The sequence below is a fragment of the Chenopodium quinoa genome, unplaced genomic scaffold (genome assembly GCF_001683475.1).
Source record: "Chenopodium quinoa cultivar QQ74 unplaced genomic scaffold, ASM168347v1, whole genome shotgun sequence".
Lineage (NCBI taxonomy): Eukaryota > Viridiplantae > Streptophyta > Magnoliopsida > Caryophyllales > Amaranthaceae > Chenopodium > Chenopodium quinoa.
The window spans coordinates 2035469-2054148 of NW_018742770.1; the positions used below are offsets into that span (position 1 = coordinate 2035469).

The following is an 18680-nucleotide window of genomic DNA, read 5'->3' on the forward strand; positions in this document are numbered from 1 at the left end:
ATTTATATAAATATAAAATTTTAACTTTTAATATTTTCAAACACATTGGAGACATAACACAAGTCAAGTGAGTCAAACTTTCATATATATAGAGGAATGCCAAAAGTTGCAACGGTTGGTGGCTATTGTATTGGTGATAATTTGAGATTGGTGCAGTGGTCTAGTACTCTAGTGGACTTATTATCGCCATTGTAGACAGCCCCAGCTTACATTGGCTAAAGCAAGCACAACGGATTAAAGAATTTGGAGCACAAAGCTTAAAAATGCATCTTAGATCAGTGGAAACTAGAGAACTATAAAAAAAAAAAAAAAAAAAATTAAAAATTAAAAAAAAATACACATCTTTATCATTCAACTCATTTACTCATCAATGAGATCAGAACCATCATTGATAATTAACTGTTGCCACTAGCCAGCATTCTTCCAATAACTTTGAATGGTTAATGCATTAGATTTTCGTACATTGCTTATGCTAATTGTTACTGTATATTTATAAAAAAAAATTTAAAAAAATCTACTGAAAAATACAGTACGAGTACAGTTTATCAAATCCTATCTAGTAGGAGGAGCCAAACTCAACTACCAAGACACCCCTGTAAATGAAAAAATAAGAAAGCATTATAATATAGTGGCTGCTGCTTCTTCACCAGCTTCATCAAAAGATTCAGCTAAGTACTCAGCCAGGCTCCCACTCTCTTTTGAGTTGGATGAATCGAAAGAATTAAAGACCCGAGGTTTTTTTGCACAAGGAGTTTTTTGAAATGTCTGAGTTTTCTGAAAATAACCTCGGTTATTAGCGAAACTTTTAACCTCATTCTCCTTCTCCCCTTGCCAAATAACAGGCGTTAATGATGCCCAAGGGTCCTCCACCATGGACTTGTTGTAGAAAGACCGTGCTTGACCATAATCGTAGCTTCTTCCCCTTCCTCTTCCACCAGAATATCCTGAACTAGGACTCATCCTACTGCCATCCCATCGACCCCTCCCTCTTCCTACGTTAGGGCTAGGACCACCTCCACGTCCAGGACCAGGGCTGGGAGGCCAGGGACTATTGCTGGACCAGTGACCCCTTCCTCGAGGAGGAGATCTAAAATTAGGGCTACCTGCACATTCAATATTCATAGCCAACAATGAATAAAAATCATTCCTGAGAACAAATACAAGCAACCTCATACTTCATCAATGACCACAAAGTACCTTGATATGGAGGATAAGGGCTACCTCCACATGTACCAGGAGGACCAGGACTAGGATTATTATTAAACCAGTGACCCCTGCCAGGTGCAGCACCGAAGTTTGGACTACCTGCACATTCAATCTAGCTATAAGGGAGCTTGAAAAATTCTTCCACTGCATAAAATCAAATCTTTCAAAGAAATAGAAAGTGTATCCAAGACTTTTAAGGGGTACCTTGGTGCATAGGGTATGGGCTCCTAATCCCCATTGGACTTGAAGTCGGACCAGGTCTGCCTGGGTTATAATAGGGATCTCCACCTTGATACATACCCGGACGAGGAGCAACATTATGTTGGAATTGAGGGGCACCAGGATGCATTTGAGGATTCATTGGTCCTGTTAATTCCACGTAAAAAAACAATAAATCATTTTCATGCAGAAGATAACAATTTAACAGAACAGTTGGCTTAATAGCTTAATTGGAAGGAAAAAAACAATTTGATGGGGTTAAATGTCTCAGCAGATCCAAGCTCAACTATTTATCAGTGAAGACAATACTTTGACGGGATTCTTAGTTTTAAAAGGCGCAAATGGTCCTTGCAGCCTAGGCGCAAGGCGAAGGCACGCACCTTTTGTATGCAAGGCGCATGTATTTATATATTTATTTCAAATTATTTTTTACTTTGATTGTACTTAATACCAATTAAAAAGATTCATAATAAATGAAATAATAATTTTTCTTTTTTTTTTGAGGAAAATAAATTAAATAATGTTATATGTAAAGCTAAGGTAGTCTAAATTTGAAAAAATGTCCATCATTCTTTAATTTATAACTTAAATCTTAGTTATTTTCCTTGAGGCGCAAAGCGCTTTGAGGCACTGGGAGACCGAGGCACGCTTTTTAAAACCAAGACGGGATTAACTAGTGCATTATCAATGCAAAAGAAACTATGTACTCCCTAAGGATTTCGATGTCCAAATAACGACCTTTCCCAAAGAACAACCTTTCTTATACAGCTAACTACCCCATGATATTTTCCCTTGATAAGCTACTCCCAACGTACCAGTAATTTTTTACTGCCTTCACTTAAATCAGAAAACAATCACTTTGCTTGCAACTTAGGAGGTCGAAGAAAGCATATACAGACCACAACAGTATCCAAATCAACAAGTCCATCTAAATTAATTCGGGCCTAAGACTATACGGGAGTGGACAAATTCAACAAAATTCAACCTTTAAACGCATATTCGCAATGCATCACTATTAAAGAAGACGAATGCAAAAGATAATTGAACAATAACAAGTTGCACCTAATCATACAGCTAATCAGTAATCACTTCTTAAACCATCACTATGATTTAGCAATAGATTATTATCCCTTCTTTTTGCAAGAAGATATAATATTGAATTATTACAACCATACAAAATATAGCAACCCAATAAAAGTAACTAGTAAGATCAAATTATAACCCATCATTCATAGTTTCATACCCACCCAAATTCACAATTTCATCAACAACATCAAAAATCAGTAACAATAAACAAACAACAAACTTGCCAACAAATATACACCAATTTGATATAAAACCCATAATTATACATAATCAAGTAGAATTTCTAACCTTTCCCAGTTTCCCACATCCCTAATCCCCAATTTCATCAAAACCCAAGTAACCCATTTAAAAAAAATAATCAAAAAAGATAAAAAATTTACCTTGAGGAGAGGGCGAAACATGTGGTCTAGGAGTGAAAGGCCGCCGTTTGTCGGTGGAGTAAGCGGCCATTGGATCGGTGTAATAATCAAATCGCGGTGGAGGAGTAGCAGCTGCTGCGGCGGCGTTGGAATCTTCGTTATTGAGTAATGGTGCTGGTAAAATTGAATTTAGGGTTTGTTGAGGGAAAGATGATGGAACAGCATCAGTTGTTGCTTCTAATCGCATTGCTCTTAGTCTTTCTCTTCTCTTCTCTGATTCCTCCATCTTCAAGGAAGATGATGAAGATTTTTGGGGAAATTTTTAGGGATTTTTAGGGAAATTTTGGGGGGTTTTGAGTTTGGTTGATAAGAAGCTTAATTGATTGAGAAATTGGGGGTTTACGTCTTCACGAGTTCAATTAGGAATAGGAGAGGGAAAGTAGATTATACTCCGTACTTTTTTTCTTTTTTTTTTTCTTTCTTTCTTCTTTTTTTTTTTTTTTTGTTTTTAACAATAGATTTTACATTTTCTGTACAAAAATCCGTATATTTTTTTTTTTAAAACAAATTAATTTATTAATAAAAAAATCATCTACTCATAGAATAATAAATAAAATTTAAATTAGCAAATAAAAATTGTTTGAATAAAAAATCATATGACAAATACAAATGAAATATTTGATAATAAAATTACTTGTATGATGAGAAAAATACAAATGGTTTGAAGTTCACTTTTATCCGATCAATGTTATGTACTCCGTATAATGTTATGTATCAATTTAGTACAATTTGTTTAAAGTTCACATGCATTGTTTTATTTTGTGGACTACACCATATTATATAGGATGGCTTAAGGTGATCAAAATAACTTTGATCTCCTTTAAATTTTCATCATAGAACAACATTGAAAATGCTAATTACTACGTAGGGGTGTCCGTTCGGTTTTCGGTTTGGATTTAGTCCAAATCCGATCCAATCCGAAATATAATTTCGTTTTTAATTTTCTACCCGATCCGATCCGAATTTCTCTCTTGATCTAATCCGAATTAAAATTCGGTTATTTGGATCCGATCCGAAAATCCGAATTATAATACATTATTTTTTTAGCGCCTAATACAATTATAAAAATAAAGCTTTAATATAAATAAAAGTCTTCAAAATCATGATTAAAATAAATAGTTCAACGTCAAGTCATTAATTAATTAATACAAAGTCTCTCTAATTTATTTTATATAGTATTAAGTATTTGAGTTAAACTTCAAAATATACAGAAATCCATATTTATACAAGCTTAGGGCATGTTTGGCATCATTTTTGGTTTTCAGTTTCCTGTTTTTTTGAAAACTAAAAACCAAAAACAGAAAACAATAAAAAGGTGTTTCCACTTTTTTGTTGTCAGTTTTTAAAATTATTATAATTTTAATAAGTTTAAATAATTTTTGATTAATTATGTGACATAAATCATATACTTTTATACAACAAAAAACCAAAAAACAGAAAACCACAACAGTGTCAAACGAACCCTTAATTTTACAATTCGATTTTCGGTTTGGATTGGATCCAAGTAGGGTCAATCTGATCCAATCCGAAAATCCGAATTTCCAAAAAATCTCAATCCAATCCGATCCGATTTAAAGTTCAGATCCGATCCGAATTGATAATTCGGTTTGGATTGAATTGGATTTCGATTTTTATCCGAATTATGGACACCCCTATTACTACGTATGATATTATAAAATTTTGCCTAAACAAAGGCAAGTTCACAATTGTGAACATAAAAATTTTACTAGCTAATCCAGTGAGTTTCAAGTCTTCCAACTACCAATCCTAATCCCCATTATCCAACAATGGTTGGACCTATGTCCAAAGTATCATTTTACGAGTAAGTTTCAAGTATTTTATTCATTTAGGGTCTGTTTATATTTACTGAACTGAGCTGAACTGAATTGATTGGAGCTGAACTGAACTGAGCTGAAATGAATATTTTATAAAAGAGGGAAATTAGGAACTAAACTGAACTGAACTGGAGCTGAACTGAATTGAACTTAACTGAGCTGAAATTTAGTAAATGTGAACAGACTCTTATTAGACTTAAAATCCATCATTTTAGACTAATCTAAATCCCAAGCTTGGATTAGATTGCCCTTGGCAAAAGTCTAATCTAACCCATCATTAATTAGACATGGTAAAACTAATTATTACTCTATAATCAAATTAAACTCTACTTAAAATAAAAATTGACTTGAACCAATGTTAGATTGGCTTAAATTAAATCAACCCAACCCCATAATAATCCCAAACAGTTTTCCATCCCACACTCAACCACATAAAATATAACAAGTTCCAAACTCGATCCAAACAACCCAATTACTACCTTATAAGAATTTGACCAAATCCGGCATAGGCGTTGACCTTCTAGTACATCAATCTTTCTAGTACAGCAATCTAACCAACAATGAACCATTCAATCCCCCACCATTCCTCCAGTCAACATTTTCCAACCCATAAAGCAAGCCAAATTTGACTCACCATTTAACAAAATTCCCAATTCCTCTTTCCTTCCCCAAAAAACTCAATACCCAATTTCATCATCAATTCCAAATCTCAAACCTAACAATCAAAACAAACCCTAAAAAACCACAATCTCAAATCTTCAATCTTGAACAATGTCAATGTGGTGGGATATCTCTCTTCAAGCCCTAATCTTCTTGGTAAGCATCCTCACATACCTTTACACCAACAAAATCCCCCAAAAATTAATCACCCAATACCACTCCTACCACAACCGTCACAAACACCAAGCTCGCCGTCACTTCGTCAAAGCCGCCGATCACCTCTCCAAATCCAAATTCTCCGCCGCCGTCACCGAATCCGACGCCGCCGTCCTCCTCGACCCCACCGACGCCGCCAACCACATCATCAAAGCACTCGCGCTCGAACTCCAAGGGTTCAAGACCTCCTCGCTCGACGCGCTCAACGTCGCGCTCTCCCCCTCGCGGTTGCGTCGCTTGAGAAGGAGGAGAAGGCGGATGCGATGGTGAAGCGAGCTGGGTTGAGGATGGAGGTGAGTCGACTCAGTCGGGTTGATGATGAGGGTGGTGTTGATGAGGAGGTTTGGAGGATGGTGGAGAGAGAGTTGAGAGAAGCGCTGGAGTTGAGGAGAGAGAGTGGGAGAGCTTGGTGTTTGTTGGCGGAGTGTTGTGAGGGGTTGGGGAAACGAGAGGATGCGGTTGTAGCGTTTGAGGGAGCGGTTCGAGTTTCGCCTGACTCGGTTGTGGCTCGGAATGGGTTAGATCGGTTAAAATTAGTTACCGAGTAAATGATACGTGTCAACTAATATGAAAAGTTAGTTACTCGGGAAATGATAAGTGTCAACTATTATGAAAATTATTATTTATTTATTAATTTTTGTAGGTTGGAAATGTTGTATTAATTGAGTATTATTTTTGTATGGGTTTAATAGTGTAGTTTTTAACACAAACATTTAAATAAAACGGATGTTCATTAAATTACTGAACATCCATTATAAAGTGACAATAAAATGTGCAAAAGTTACAATTAAACGCACAAAAGTTACCCTGACATATATAAGTGTTATTTAGAGCACCTATAATGGTGGGGTGGTTCGCTATTTTCTCTTCCCTACTTTTCTCCCTCCACATCATATTTCACTATCTTGAGTTACTCTCTTAAGTCACTTCCTTAATGGTGATTAACCACACTACTCTCTCTCATACTTTTATCAATACCCCACCATAATTTACCGTTTTTATTCACAATATGGCAAAAAAAATTGAAAAGATAAGTTGAGCTTCACGTGGGCCGAGGCGTCAGGTGACCCGCCAGAGAGGGCATCCCCAACCTATGGGTTACCCATGAGTCACCTCCTACAATGGTGAGGTAGCTCAAATGGAGGAGAGAGAGAGTTGTGGGGAGGGTGCTCCCCACTATTGTGGTTGCTCTTATGCTTCATTGATAAATTTGACAAAAGTGACATTAAATTTGACAAAAGTGACACTAAAGCTGACAAAAGTGTACCTGATGTATAGTAAATTACTGAAAACCGGGTGTATACAAAAGTTTTCCAATTTTTAATGGGTTTTGAGCACATGAAAATAATGAAGTTGTTTATGTAAGATGTAATTTTCTTTTGAAAGCTAACCATATAATAAATGGCCACTAGCTAATTAATTTGGAGTTTCTAAGATGGGTGTTGTTGTATTATTACTTTAATCACGTCAAAAATCATTCCCATGAGCTAAATATCAATGGTGGAATATAAAATTCGAAATAAAATGCAATATGTGTTGCAGTTTAGAGACCAATAAAACAATGAATTTTCAGATATAAGGGTGTTATTGTGATATTTTATTAGGATAATCTTGTTTTTTTTAGTAATGTTTATGAAGTCAATCTATATATTATAAGTCCATAAATGCTCTAAGCCTCTGACCCATGATTTTTCAGGAAAAATACTAAAGGTAGCACGCTAGCACGTTGTGGTTCATGTTGTTGGTATAGCGGCTAATCGGCTATAGCCCATGGCATGAAACTGCTAACATTCCAACACAGCCCACCGTGACACATTGGTGCAAGCCAAGTCAAGTCGCAACACATTGGTGCGAACCAAGAGCGGGAAGGTGCTTATGCACAGCTCACAGCACACACAGTGTCCAAGACGAGCACAAGTCGGGCTTGAACAGGACTTTTTGCACAAGCGGAAACTTTGAGGTTATAAAACTAAACACAAGACACAACATTCAATACATTTAAGTACAATTTTCTTTTAAAAAAAATCCCATTCCTCATTTTCCAGTAAGAGTTGTTTTTAGATAGACTAATATCAACAACGCTAAACAATCGTTATATCATAATTCATAACAATAATATAGCACTAGATCGCTTGTTAAACCATGCATATTAGAAAAAGACCTTCATCTAAATATAGTTATCAAAAAGGGAATATGTAATACGGAATACTAAACAACTTACAAATTACTCTTACTACAGAAAAATTCAAATCGTTCTTGCAAAGCAATCTTAAATAGTCTCAAAATACAGCATTGCAATCAAATGAAAACAGAGTTGCTAGTTGGTCACCCATAAAAATCGGGTATCCATGAATAAAACTATCATCTTCTCAAAGTTATCATCTATGTAGACACTACAAAGTACAAAGTAATGCATCAATCACAATTCTCCGGCATTTACACTTTCAAGGATTGTTTTGCCTATGGACAAGGGTTGGACAAGCAACACCTTTCAAACAAAAAAACAAGAAAAGAAGGTAAAAACCCCAAGCTTTAGTGGAGATTATTTTGGTTGCCAAATCACAGAAAATCTTTAGCTTAAGTGAATTTCGAGCCATTTTCATTTATTCCCGATGCTTTTTAATTATGGTCCAGGTCCAGCCATTTGTATGAGCTGTGTAGGAGATTTCAGAAGCTTCTTTAACGTTTCAACTATTTTCTTGAAAGATGGTCGCTGACTTGGATCACTGCATGGTTAAACAAATTATGATGATTATTGGTCAAGATATTGTTGAGACAAACAAGCAATTGGATGAATCATAACGAGAATTCAAAACAAAAATGATTTCAGTCAAGGGACCTAGCATTCCAAAAAGATTTCAAAACAAAAATGCACATATTGCAGCAGGTTAGAAATCTTACTCTGCCCAGCATGCTTCCATGAGTGAAGCCAACAAAGGAGAGGTATTTGCTGGGATAGTGAGCCTCCTATTCTGAAAAGCAACAGCTCCGACCACCTGAAATAGTATCGTTGTGGGTATGTTCTCAGAATATAGATGGCAAATCCAAAAGCTTGAAGATAATATATGGTACAAATCAATAAACCAACCTGAGCTGGGCTAAGTCCATTCCATGGTTGTTGCATTGTCACCAGCTCCCATAAGATGACTCCAAAACTGTAAACATCTGATTTCTCGTTGGAAGGTTCTCCACGGAGAAACTCAGGGGCCATCCACTCAGGCTGAAACAAAATCAGTTATAATTCATTAATCAGGATTAGCAACTTAATACAGATAAAATTGAAAGGAAACCTTCCAAGTTCCACCAGGCAATGTCAAGCATTCAAACTATCATGTACAAGTATACTTTTGCAAAAGGAAAAGATGAGCATTTTTTAAGCATCTATATGTCAACCACAAAGTTATAAAGTACACGATAAGATTTTAGCCATTGTAAGGGTCAATATGTGTTTTAGCTTGATAACACCCATAAACCACCAAAAAAAAATTATGCCCAGTGGAATATGCCTTAGTAAGATCATAATTTTCATGCACAATGAATTATACAAGTACTCTATGATACAACACCAATGCATGAGACTTCTGAGTTCTCTGACAGAAGTAAAACGTATCGTCCAAGACAACATCATCGAAAAATAGTTTTCACTTAATTGCATCCTTTAATTGTTCCACAATACATATAAATCTCGTTTTCTTACTCATAATTCAAATTTGTAATTTGCTATAACTATCTACAATATACACAATCTCTTTTGGAATGACAAATTACAAGAGTTAATAATGGTAGAGGCTAGAAAAAGCTTACCGTTCCAGCAACAGACTTTGAAGAAATGAATGTGTGCGCTTTGAATCTGGACAAACCAAAATCACATACCTAGGAGAGGGCACAAAGCAAAATCAGACATGTGACTTCAACACCAAAATCTTAGAACCAGCCAGTAAATGGAAAATGTTCGAATGAGTAATCATACTTTCACTGTCCAATTCTTGTCAACCAGCAAGTTGGGAGATTTTAAATCCCAATGCACCACAGGAGGGCTAAGACAATGCAGATAATTAATCCCCTTGGCCTACATATAACATTTAATAGATAAAAAATTCAATCAATCTTTTGAAGAAGAAGAAAAGCCCAGAAAAGGAAGACCGGAAAAAAATAGTATCCAACAGTAAGTAGCACAAACCACATCCAATGCCATCCGTAATCTCCTCCTTTGATCCAAGACTTCACCAGAAGCTGGTCTGTGCAAAAGCCGGTAGAGGCTACCTCTGGTTTCCAATGAGACAAAATGATGAATATTTTATATATGCTCAGGTCTTCAAAACTTTATAATGTTTCAAAGTCTTACCTCGGCAGATATTCTGTCACTATGGATAGGTGAGGACGCTTGGTTACAGCACCCATAAAGAGAACCACATTGGGGTGACGGACACGTTTCATTATTGCAACCTTCACAGAAAAATTAACAGGGAGTTAAAGCTTGAAATTGCACAAATAGCTACTCTTCTTGATTAGTTAAGTGTATGTTAAACAAACATATGCATCAAGCTCTACACTAAGCAAAAACTGCTGGCTTTGGCTTGGAAACATATCTTATCGATATTACCGTTACCCTCACAAAAACTAGCATGTCCCTTCAGTTAATACTTAATACATAAACAAGAATATATGTACCTTTCTACATATACAGAAAATGACCTAAAGCAGGTTGCAATGTATTTGCATAACCAAATTTGGGAATGATGTATGTCTGTACCTCACGGAGGAACTCCTTCAATTGATCATCTTGAAAATCTTGGACAGTTAAAACCTTCACTGCGACATCCTATAACAAAGGAAGGATGGCAATTGTGAGAAAAATGGGATAAAAAAAGCGAAAGGCATCATATATTTACATCACTTCCATATATAGGTAATGTACTAAAGTATATGTTGATATGAGCTTGCTTCTTTATAATTAAAAGATCTCTAGAAGAATCACCTCGTGTGATAGGCAATTTAAAACATGTTTGCAACTACGGGGCGCAAAAATTACATCAAGAAATCAATCAGAATAATAATAAAATAAAGAGAGAAAAATATATGCAACCCTGAAACAAAAAAATCACTTACTGCATTCTTGCTTAGATATATGAATGAATTTTATGTATTTATGCAATAATATTAACAAAACAAGTATTGTTTTGAGTTTTGACTTCTTCAAAGAGATTATTTGACAGAAAATATCATTTGAGTACTCAAAAGATCCATGAGGCACAGGAAACTTGTTCAAAGAAATAGGTTTCATTTGAAAGATTTACAAAGAAATGATGTGATGACTGAACCATTTGAAAAAAAAGGCAACGTAAATACCATATAAATTACAATTATAAGACAGTAATCATGGGGATGAGGTACTAACCGATCCATGCCATTCAGCACGATGCACAGTCCCAAAAGAACCTGAAAAAAATCAGTCAAAAAACACAGCTCAGAAAGAATGCCATTTAATAATCCCACTAACAGCAAGACAGGAAAATAAGATATCCCCCCTCATCCTTCAAACAATGATAATAAATACTTCAAATCCAGGGGACAAGGACAATGAACACATACCAGCACCAACACGCTCTTTGAGATGTAAGTCATCCCAAGATATCTCCATCCAATCCATTGCAAGAGAAGGTTCAAGGTCCAAAAATCTGATAGCTGAAGCAGATAACATGCATTGTTGACCATCAACCTCCTGCACTACAGGCTGAACATTGTCAACTCTAGGTTGCTGCACAATCATGTCTGTCTTGTAATTTTGTTGTATATATTCTTCAACACTAAGGCTTGATACTGCTACAGGGCTGGCCAAAACTTTTGAAACTGTTTCGATGGCAAGCATATCAGATCTCTGAATGACTGGATTCTCAGCCTTTTCTAGCACCAAAGGCACCACAGATGATTTCATCCCTCTACAGCTTTCATCGAGAGGATTATATACATTTCTATTCCCTTCTTTGAGCAATTCACTTTCCTCATTGTGCCAACCTCCTCCATTGCCTGCAATCATCAAATTATAAATTATAAAACAATGGACATGTAGCTGATGATTGCTTAGGAACAACTTAACACTTCGTGCTGTAATTTGTTTACTACACATAACAAAATTACTATCCAAAATCCAGCCCTATAACAGAGATTAAAATAAAGTTTGGGCTATAAGTATTTCAATCACTAGAGTATATTCAGATTGCATCTCAATTCCTTTCATTCACAAACTTCAAACAAAATTATATACAATAAACACCACTATACCAGGATTTAGAAGACCAGACGAAGCACATGTGTGTTTTGGCATGGGTTTTTGGCTACAAGAGGGATTGTATACAAAATTCTGCTGAAATTCTTTGAGACGAGAAATCTGAAATGGTGAAGACAGTGATGTAAGCAGACCTCCATTGACTGATGAATCTGGACTGCGGACATTTCCCGGCTCACAAATCAAATCAACTACATATTCCCTGTTGGAAATTGCATCCATATAGAATAATCGAAAGGGACAAAAGGATTAGAATGCAAGAAAAGTTACAATCATCCCATTTTAAGATATTGACATTTGATCAGCACCTAACAGAAATTAGAATAACAATAAATACTATATGCAGATAAAGTTCAAAAAATGCATTAAAAAGGTTCTTATCTGAACTAGATTTGAAATGTATATACTGAAAGCTGAGAAATTAATGCTGCACAGCAGAAGAAACCAAACACATATATTCTAATTGCATATGCAAAGAATCCCATACCTTGGTAGCTGCCTGTCATCTTCAATTATAACAAGGCAAGATGACCGGTGATCTGCAGCACAATACCTACAACCTTGAGCAATCCTGCATGGCAATCCTACATAATCCGCTAATTTCTGCATAGAAGATATCACCATTAAATATAAGGTGGCAACCACAAAAAAAAAAAAAAAAAAAAATAAAAAAAATAAAAAAATAAAAAATAAAAAATAAAAATAGAGGTTTCATGTATAAAGTCTAATTAACATGAAAGTGTCTTGGGGGAAGAGAAACTTCTCACAAAGTTTCATTCAGCACCCCATTATTGATCATTCCACACTATGCAAAATAAGCCCTGATCACTAACAAACATAATCAGCTTTTATATAAACTCAATCGAGCAACTGTTCATATGGACTTATTCCAAAAGGTTGGACAGTTTGGACTTGATTCAGCTGAAAAAAGACATACAACTTTGCCAAGAACGCTATTCAGCAGAATACACATGACTCATGCTCCTTAAGATTTTCTCTGGTGGGGTAGCTAGTACCAAGGTCAATGCAGTCAATTATGTTTCTGGTTTTAGTTTAAGATTCCACCTACTCTCAAGTCATTTGTGGCATGTGTGAAGGGATAAGGTTATAAGCTATCTATTTTTCAGCTGGGAAAAGTGTACATCTACAATATAGTAAATGTGGTGCAAAAGCAAGGAACATAATATTTGGGGGGCTAAGGTTGATATCTTTAGACCTAGACCCAAAAGGTTAACAAATATCCTGGTACTCTGGTAGCATAATACGAAGTATTCATTAACCTTTCGAAAATGAGGAACTAGCCAGTAGGCACCCACATCCTTAATTATTCCCAACATCTATAGTGAAGTTAAATTTTACCATTACTAAACACGAAATAGTCTACTCTTTATGTTTTTCCAACTTTAATGATCACTCTAAGCCTGATAACAATATGTGGTACTTAATAATGTTTTTAGTTAGTATTCCTAAATTGTATTATATATGTAAAATTGAAAATTCCCAACATCTTAAAACCACATAACCAATCATACTCGGCTGACAGATAGATATTGGGTGAATATGAGGCTCACTAGCTCTAGATAATGCACAACCTACTTTAGAAATAGGTTTTGATGCTTTCTTGTTAATCCTCCTCCAAGAATAATTACTATGACAACAGTGATTTTAACCATAAAGGTACAGGAATTCATGCTTAACTTGTCCTTTAAATAGAACAAGTAATTTTTGTATTCTATGCCAAGTACCAATGCTTACAAGGAAAAACCGATTCTTGATACGCAGTTGATTATGTACATGAAACCTCCTTATCCAACAAACAAATTAATAAATTTCCTATCCCATAACTTAATACCGAAAAATTATTATTCTAAATTAAATGAATTGAAGATCAATACATAATTCATCCAAATCCTCTACAAACTGGGAGTTCCAAGATAATATGCTGTAAATTTAGATTGGTAATAATGGAAAACTTAATTACCTTAAAAAGAATTGCACGGTGCCTACAAAGCCCTGAAGAGAGACTACCAATGGGCAGTACTATGCACTTGTGAAGCTCCTTCAGTCTCTTACTAACCACTTTCCAGCGCATGTGGAGATCACCTTGTTCCACCGAAAAATTACCCCTAATGCCAAAAAAATGGGTTTTCAATATAAAGGTGCATGAACAGAACATAAAAACTAGTTTAAGGTGCTAAATGAGAAATCTACCCCATGTGAATGGAGACAAGTTTTCCGAGCTGCTCCACTAATACCAATGCATTTTGTGAAGTGCTGGATAGTTCTTGTGCTCTATCCTGCAGCTCCCTGAGTCTAGAATCACCATGTTTATCAACCATAACTACCTCCATTGATGTATCATGGGGTGAAATAGCTTTCAGCGACGCCAACGATGGAACCCCTTTAGCATCCTCAACATCATTGCACATCACCCAGACCTGAGGATTCATCCCCAATATATTGTAAAAGCCATCTGTTATCTTATCGTTATATGACAAGCACCCACTAACCTGCAAAATATCAACTGCACATAAGTCAAGAAGAATCAAAATATAGTTCTTAATAAACAAAGAGCAGGTCTAAAGCTACCAAACACATATCCTACCAGATAAATTTTTTTTAGCAGGCTAGTAAATTGGGGGTAAAAAAATAAAAAATAAAAAATAAAAAATAAACTATGAGTTCAGCAAAATCATGTGTATTAGATTGTATTCATTAAAAAATAAAAAAAAATAAAAAAAAAAATTGGAGGCACTTGCACCTTTTAGACAAATTTACATACCATTTATGCAGGAGAATGCATCTTTGTATAACACATTAACACCAAAAAATGGACCTACCTTAGAACAACATGAATACAGGATCATGTAGGGTAAACTCAAGCAACATCAATAATTTCTCACTGCAGCAGATCCATTCCATTTTTCAGTTCAATTTACATTATTGTGTATTTGGTGATCATCACAGTGAGTTGTCCGTATATATAGATATCCTGTTAAAAAAAAAAGTTTTGATTTCATGAATTTTGTCTTACTTGTCTCATTACTCCCATGTAACACTTTCTATTGCTCCTTGAAAAGACCCACTTACTAAAAATGGACAGGAGATGGACCCCATAACAACAATTGATGGTAGTCCATTTCACTTTCAACGCAACATAGGAACGTACCCATCTTTAACCCCTGATCATAATTTCATTGTCCCTCACCAAAATATCTGGATACACGCAACGGGGGGTCCATCCTCCATTGATAGATAAATGTTACAGTTACCCGTAAGGTAAATTACCCATTAGACATAGACAAAATAAATCTATTTAAACACTTTATCCATATTCTATATTTCTATTGTACGATATAGTACAAATCAATTGCATTTAGTAACGAAACAAAATTCAAACACAATAGGACTAAACGAGTAATATTCATACTCTATAAATGACGATCCATTTTTTGGATCATGAGTATCTCTCTTACCATCACACATTTATGAAAAGAAATCCTCGTGCCACAACTAGAGAGATGAGAGACTCATGATCCAATAACGAATCGTCAATAATGGTGGACCATACTTCCAATTGAATAAAACCCTGATTATGAAATGACATAAACATGAAAAATTAAGGATAAAGAAAAAGTACCCATAACCGATAAGACAGGGTTGCAACATCCGAACTCGACCCATGGCCCTCCACCCCTCCCTCAAACAAAAACATAGTGGGTTCATTCCCAAGATTTGCATGAGAAGCAAGCCTCTTCGTCAAGGTAAGCTGCAAATAATAACTCTCCCTTGCTTTATCCGCTAAACTCTGCTCCTTCTTGTCTCTCTCCTCCACCTCCTCCGCCACCTCCACGCCCACGACCTCCGTTATCGAGCTTCGAATCGTAGACCGAGTAGTCTCGTGAATCTCACTCGAGAAAAAACTCCCAGCTCCATAGCTACTCCCACAGCTCGAAAGCCGTGCCAACGACGAATCCCGGTACAACCCACAACTCTTCTCCCCTGGAACCACCGTCTCCGACTCCGGAGGCAATAACAGCTCCTGCTCATCATACGCCAACTTCGAACTCACAACATCACCACCACCACCTTTATTCTTGTTCTTCTTATTCTTCTTGTGATTGTCAGCTGCAATCCAGTTATAAAAGGCGGCCAACTTATTGCTCGTATTCGTCCCACTAGTAGAACGAGTGATATTATCAAATGTGTTAAAGTTGTTGGCGTAACTGTTACCCGTGAACTTCTTCACTAGCAGCTCTTTCGCATCACTTTCAGTGAACGAAGAGCTGCTGCTTTTGTTAACAACCTCGAATTCGTTGTTCTTTACTTGCGATTGTTGCTGGTTCTCGTGACGAAGATCTGTTGGAGTAGTTGCAGCTGTTGTAGTTGGTGCGACGGGTGTTTGTGGTGGGAAAGTACCCCGAGTATCAGGGAATTGCCGTGGGAAAAAGTAAGTCGCTCTGTGCGGCATCTTTTTCTTCTCTTTCCTTTTTCAAACTCACGGGAGAGGAGAGAGAAAATCACTGTTTCTCAATTTGGTAAATTGATCAAACCAGCTTTTTGTACCAAAAAAAATCTGAACCAAAAAAAACAAAAAAATTAATTTTAATTCAGTAAATTAACGGAGAACACAATATCATCGATGATATGTATTTAAAATGCAGAAAAATTATGAAAAAAACCAAAAAATTAGATAAAAATTTGTAGAAATATAATCAAGCTCAAATAACATGAAATATCAACATATATTGGAAACAAAATCCATAAAAATTGGAACTAATGTATTTCCCAATAGTAACATGTAAAAATGCAGAAAAAATCCACAAAATTTAATTATAAATTCGTAATAATATGATCAAGCTCAAATAACATGGAAAAAATCCATATAAATTGGAAAAAAAAAAAATACACAGAAATAGTAATTTTTAGTGAAAATCGTTAGTTGAAAGTGTTTTTTTGAAAATATTTCCTAAAAAATATGGTGGAAAAACTGAGAATGATGAACTGGAAGTAAAATGGAGAAGAAGTAAATACCGGAGGAAAATGCGGTCACGTCTTAGATAAGATAGCACGAATCATGATGAATTATCCAGTATCAAAAACTTTCGAAGCATTCACAACAATTAAGAGAGACGTTGAGACGTCTTAGAAACCTATAAATTAATACAGATCTTACTTAGATCGATGTAAATCAAGTAATACAGATCACGTCTTAGATAGAATAGCTCGAATCATCTTGATTAATGAGAGACGAATTTTGAGGCGTAAATAATCACTAAATATCGCATCAAAAATCACTAAAATTGATTTGAAAACCCTAGAATAAACGCAGAAATCATCAGTATGTAATAATTCAATCAGTTGTAGAATTTGCAGAAGATGAAGAATGAAGGTTGAAGAAGGTGGAAGAAGGAGTGTGTGGTTGTGTGAAAGGGAGAGGGTGGGAGAGGAGAGAGAAAATAGGGAGGAATTTTAATGGCGGTTTGTTTGAGTGTTGAGAATGGAGGAGAGAGAAAGAAGAGAGAGAAGGAAGACTGAGTGTGGGAGTTTTTATATTTTAAGGGAGGGAAGGTGGTGGCGTTGGTGTAATGTAATGTAATGTAATATTGTTATGTGACTTGTATGGGGACGTTATGTGTATCAACAACAAATGAGGAGGTTTCATATAATTTTTTATTATTATTATTATGGTTTTTTTGAAATAAAATTGGCAACTGGGTTTGGTATGTAGATTAATGTTATTTTTTTCGATTTTTAGGAATTGAAATTTGGAAATTAAAGGGAATAATTAGAGTAATTAGTAATTGATTATTGTTTTAATAAAAAAAAAAAAAGAGTAATTGATTAATGTACCTTTTTTTTTAGGAATTGATTATTGTATTATGAGTAATATATTTTGTTGTAAATGTAGCCCAACCAAGCTACATGCTTGATTGAAAAAAAGACAAATAATCTCCACTCATATTGTTACATGTGTATAACTATATATTATTTTTTAAAATTTTATTTTTTGCAAACTACAATATGTTGTGGCTTACCATTGGAACAATTTGTTGCTTAAAAAGTGTTGTAGCTTAGAACTTAATGTAGAAAAGCAAGCTACAAAGCATTGTAGCTTGCCATTGGAGATGCTTAGTTTTCACTTTTCAGCCTATGAAAATCATACTTTCACTATTTTTTAATAATTAGTACAAGATGCACTTTTCAGTTTTCACAGTATTTAAGAAAAATGAAGTTCGAATGATTTAATACACTTTATAATAGGGTGGGAGGTTGTTAATAATATAATTTAGTGGATCATGTGCTTTAAATAAGGAAAATAATATAACTTTTTTCCTGAAATAACTTTTCGATTATATTGTTTTGCAAGTATTGTGAATTTGTAATGACATTTTCGTTATAGGAAAATGTTGCAATTATTAAAAACGGGGGAAATATTTGATAGAATAAATGATAGATATTTGGTTATATACTTATACATGATAATATTATGTTAATGAAGGACATAATTTGTGGAAAAAACAAAAGGTTAAGTGGATGGTTGAAATTCAAGGATATGTTTTATACTCTATCAATATTTATAGGTTATTGATCATTTTACTAATAGCGGCCTTAGCGGGGATGGACAAAAAGGTGATAAAATTTGATGTTTTGAATAATTGTTTGTGGTAAAATAAAAATAAAAAATAATTGTTTACAGTTATTATTAAAGCGACAACAATAGTAGGTGGTAATTATCAATTTTTCATATTT

At 35.1% G+C, this 18680-nt stretch overlaps 2 protein-coding genes across 2 annotated transcripts; both read right to left on the bottom strand.

The window, feature by feature from the left end:
• Window positions 1–343: 343 nt before the first annotated feature.
• On the bottom strand, window positions 344–3420 carry LOC110724647 (formin-like protein 20). The gene is made up of 4 exons (XM_021904074.1): window positions 2892–3420; window positions 1411–1572; window positions 1198–1305; window positions 344–1103 (listed from the first exon to the last, which is right to left on the bottom strand). Exons 1-4 carry the CDS (start codon window positions 3154–3156, stop codon window positions 619–621), a joined length of 1020 nt encoding a protein of 339 aa, XP_021759766.1. The 5' UTR covers window positions 3157–3420; the 3' UTR covers window positions 344–618.
• A 4400-nt stretch (window positions 3421–7820) lies between these two features.
• On the bottom strand, window positions 7821–17940 carry LOC110724648 (serine/threonine-protein kinase CTR1-like). Its single transcript, XM_021904075.1, has 16 exons — window positions 16962–17940; window positions 15568–16503; window positions 14139–14437; window positions 13909–14053; window positions 12415–12530; window positions 11924–12129; window positions 11234–11668; window positions 11040–11080; window positions 10395–10463; window positions 9987–10087; window positions 9822–9906; window positions 9612–9710; window positions 9446–9514; window positions 8730–8861; window positions 8543–8637; window positions 7821–8367 (listed from the first exon to the last, which is right to left on the bottom strand). Exons 2-16 carry the CDS (start codon window positions 16396–16398, stop codon window positions 8265–8267), a joined length of 2826 nt encoding a protein of 941 aa, XP_021759767.1. The 5' UTR covers window positions 16399–16503; window positions 16962–17940; the 3' UTR covers window positions 7821–8264.
• Between the last annotated feature and the right edge of the window lie 740 nt (window positions 17941–18680).

What these genes read in the sequence shown, in the direction of transcription:
- LOC110724647 (XM_021904074.1), bottom strand. Translation starts at nt 3,156, where the DNA reads ATGGAGGAATCAGAGAAGAGAAGAGAAAGACTAAGAGCAATGCGATTA. An exon ending in CCCATACCCTATGCACCAAG is followed by an intron (nt 1,306 to 1,410) that starts GTACCCCTTAAA and finishes TTGAATGTGCAG; the next exon opens with GTAGTCCAAACTTCGGTGCT. An exon ending in CCCTTATCCTCCATATCAAG is followed by an intron (nt 1,104 to 1,197) that starts GTACTTTGTGGT and finishes TTGAATGTGCAG; the next exon opens with GTAGCCCTAATTTTAGATCT.
- LOC110724648 (XM_021904075.1), bottom strand. Translation starts at nt 16,398, where the DNA reads ATGCCGCACAGAGCGACTTACTTTTTCCCACGGCAATTCCCTGATACT. An exon ending in GTCTGGTCTTCTAAATCCTG is followed by an intron (nt 11,669 to 11,923) that starts GTATAGTGGTGT and finishes TGATGATTGCAG; the next exon opens with GCAATGGAGGAGGTTGGCAC. An exon ending in ACAAGAATTGGACAGTGAAA is followed by an intron (nt 9,515 to 9,611) that starts GTATGATTACTC and finishes GCCCTCTCCTAG; the next exon opens with GTATGTGATTTTGGTTTGTC.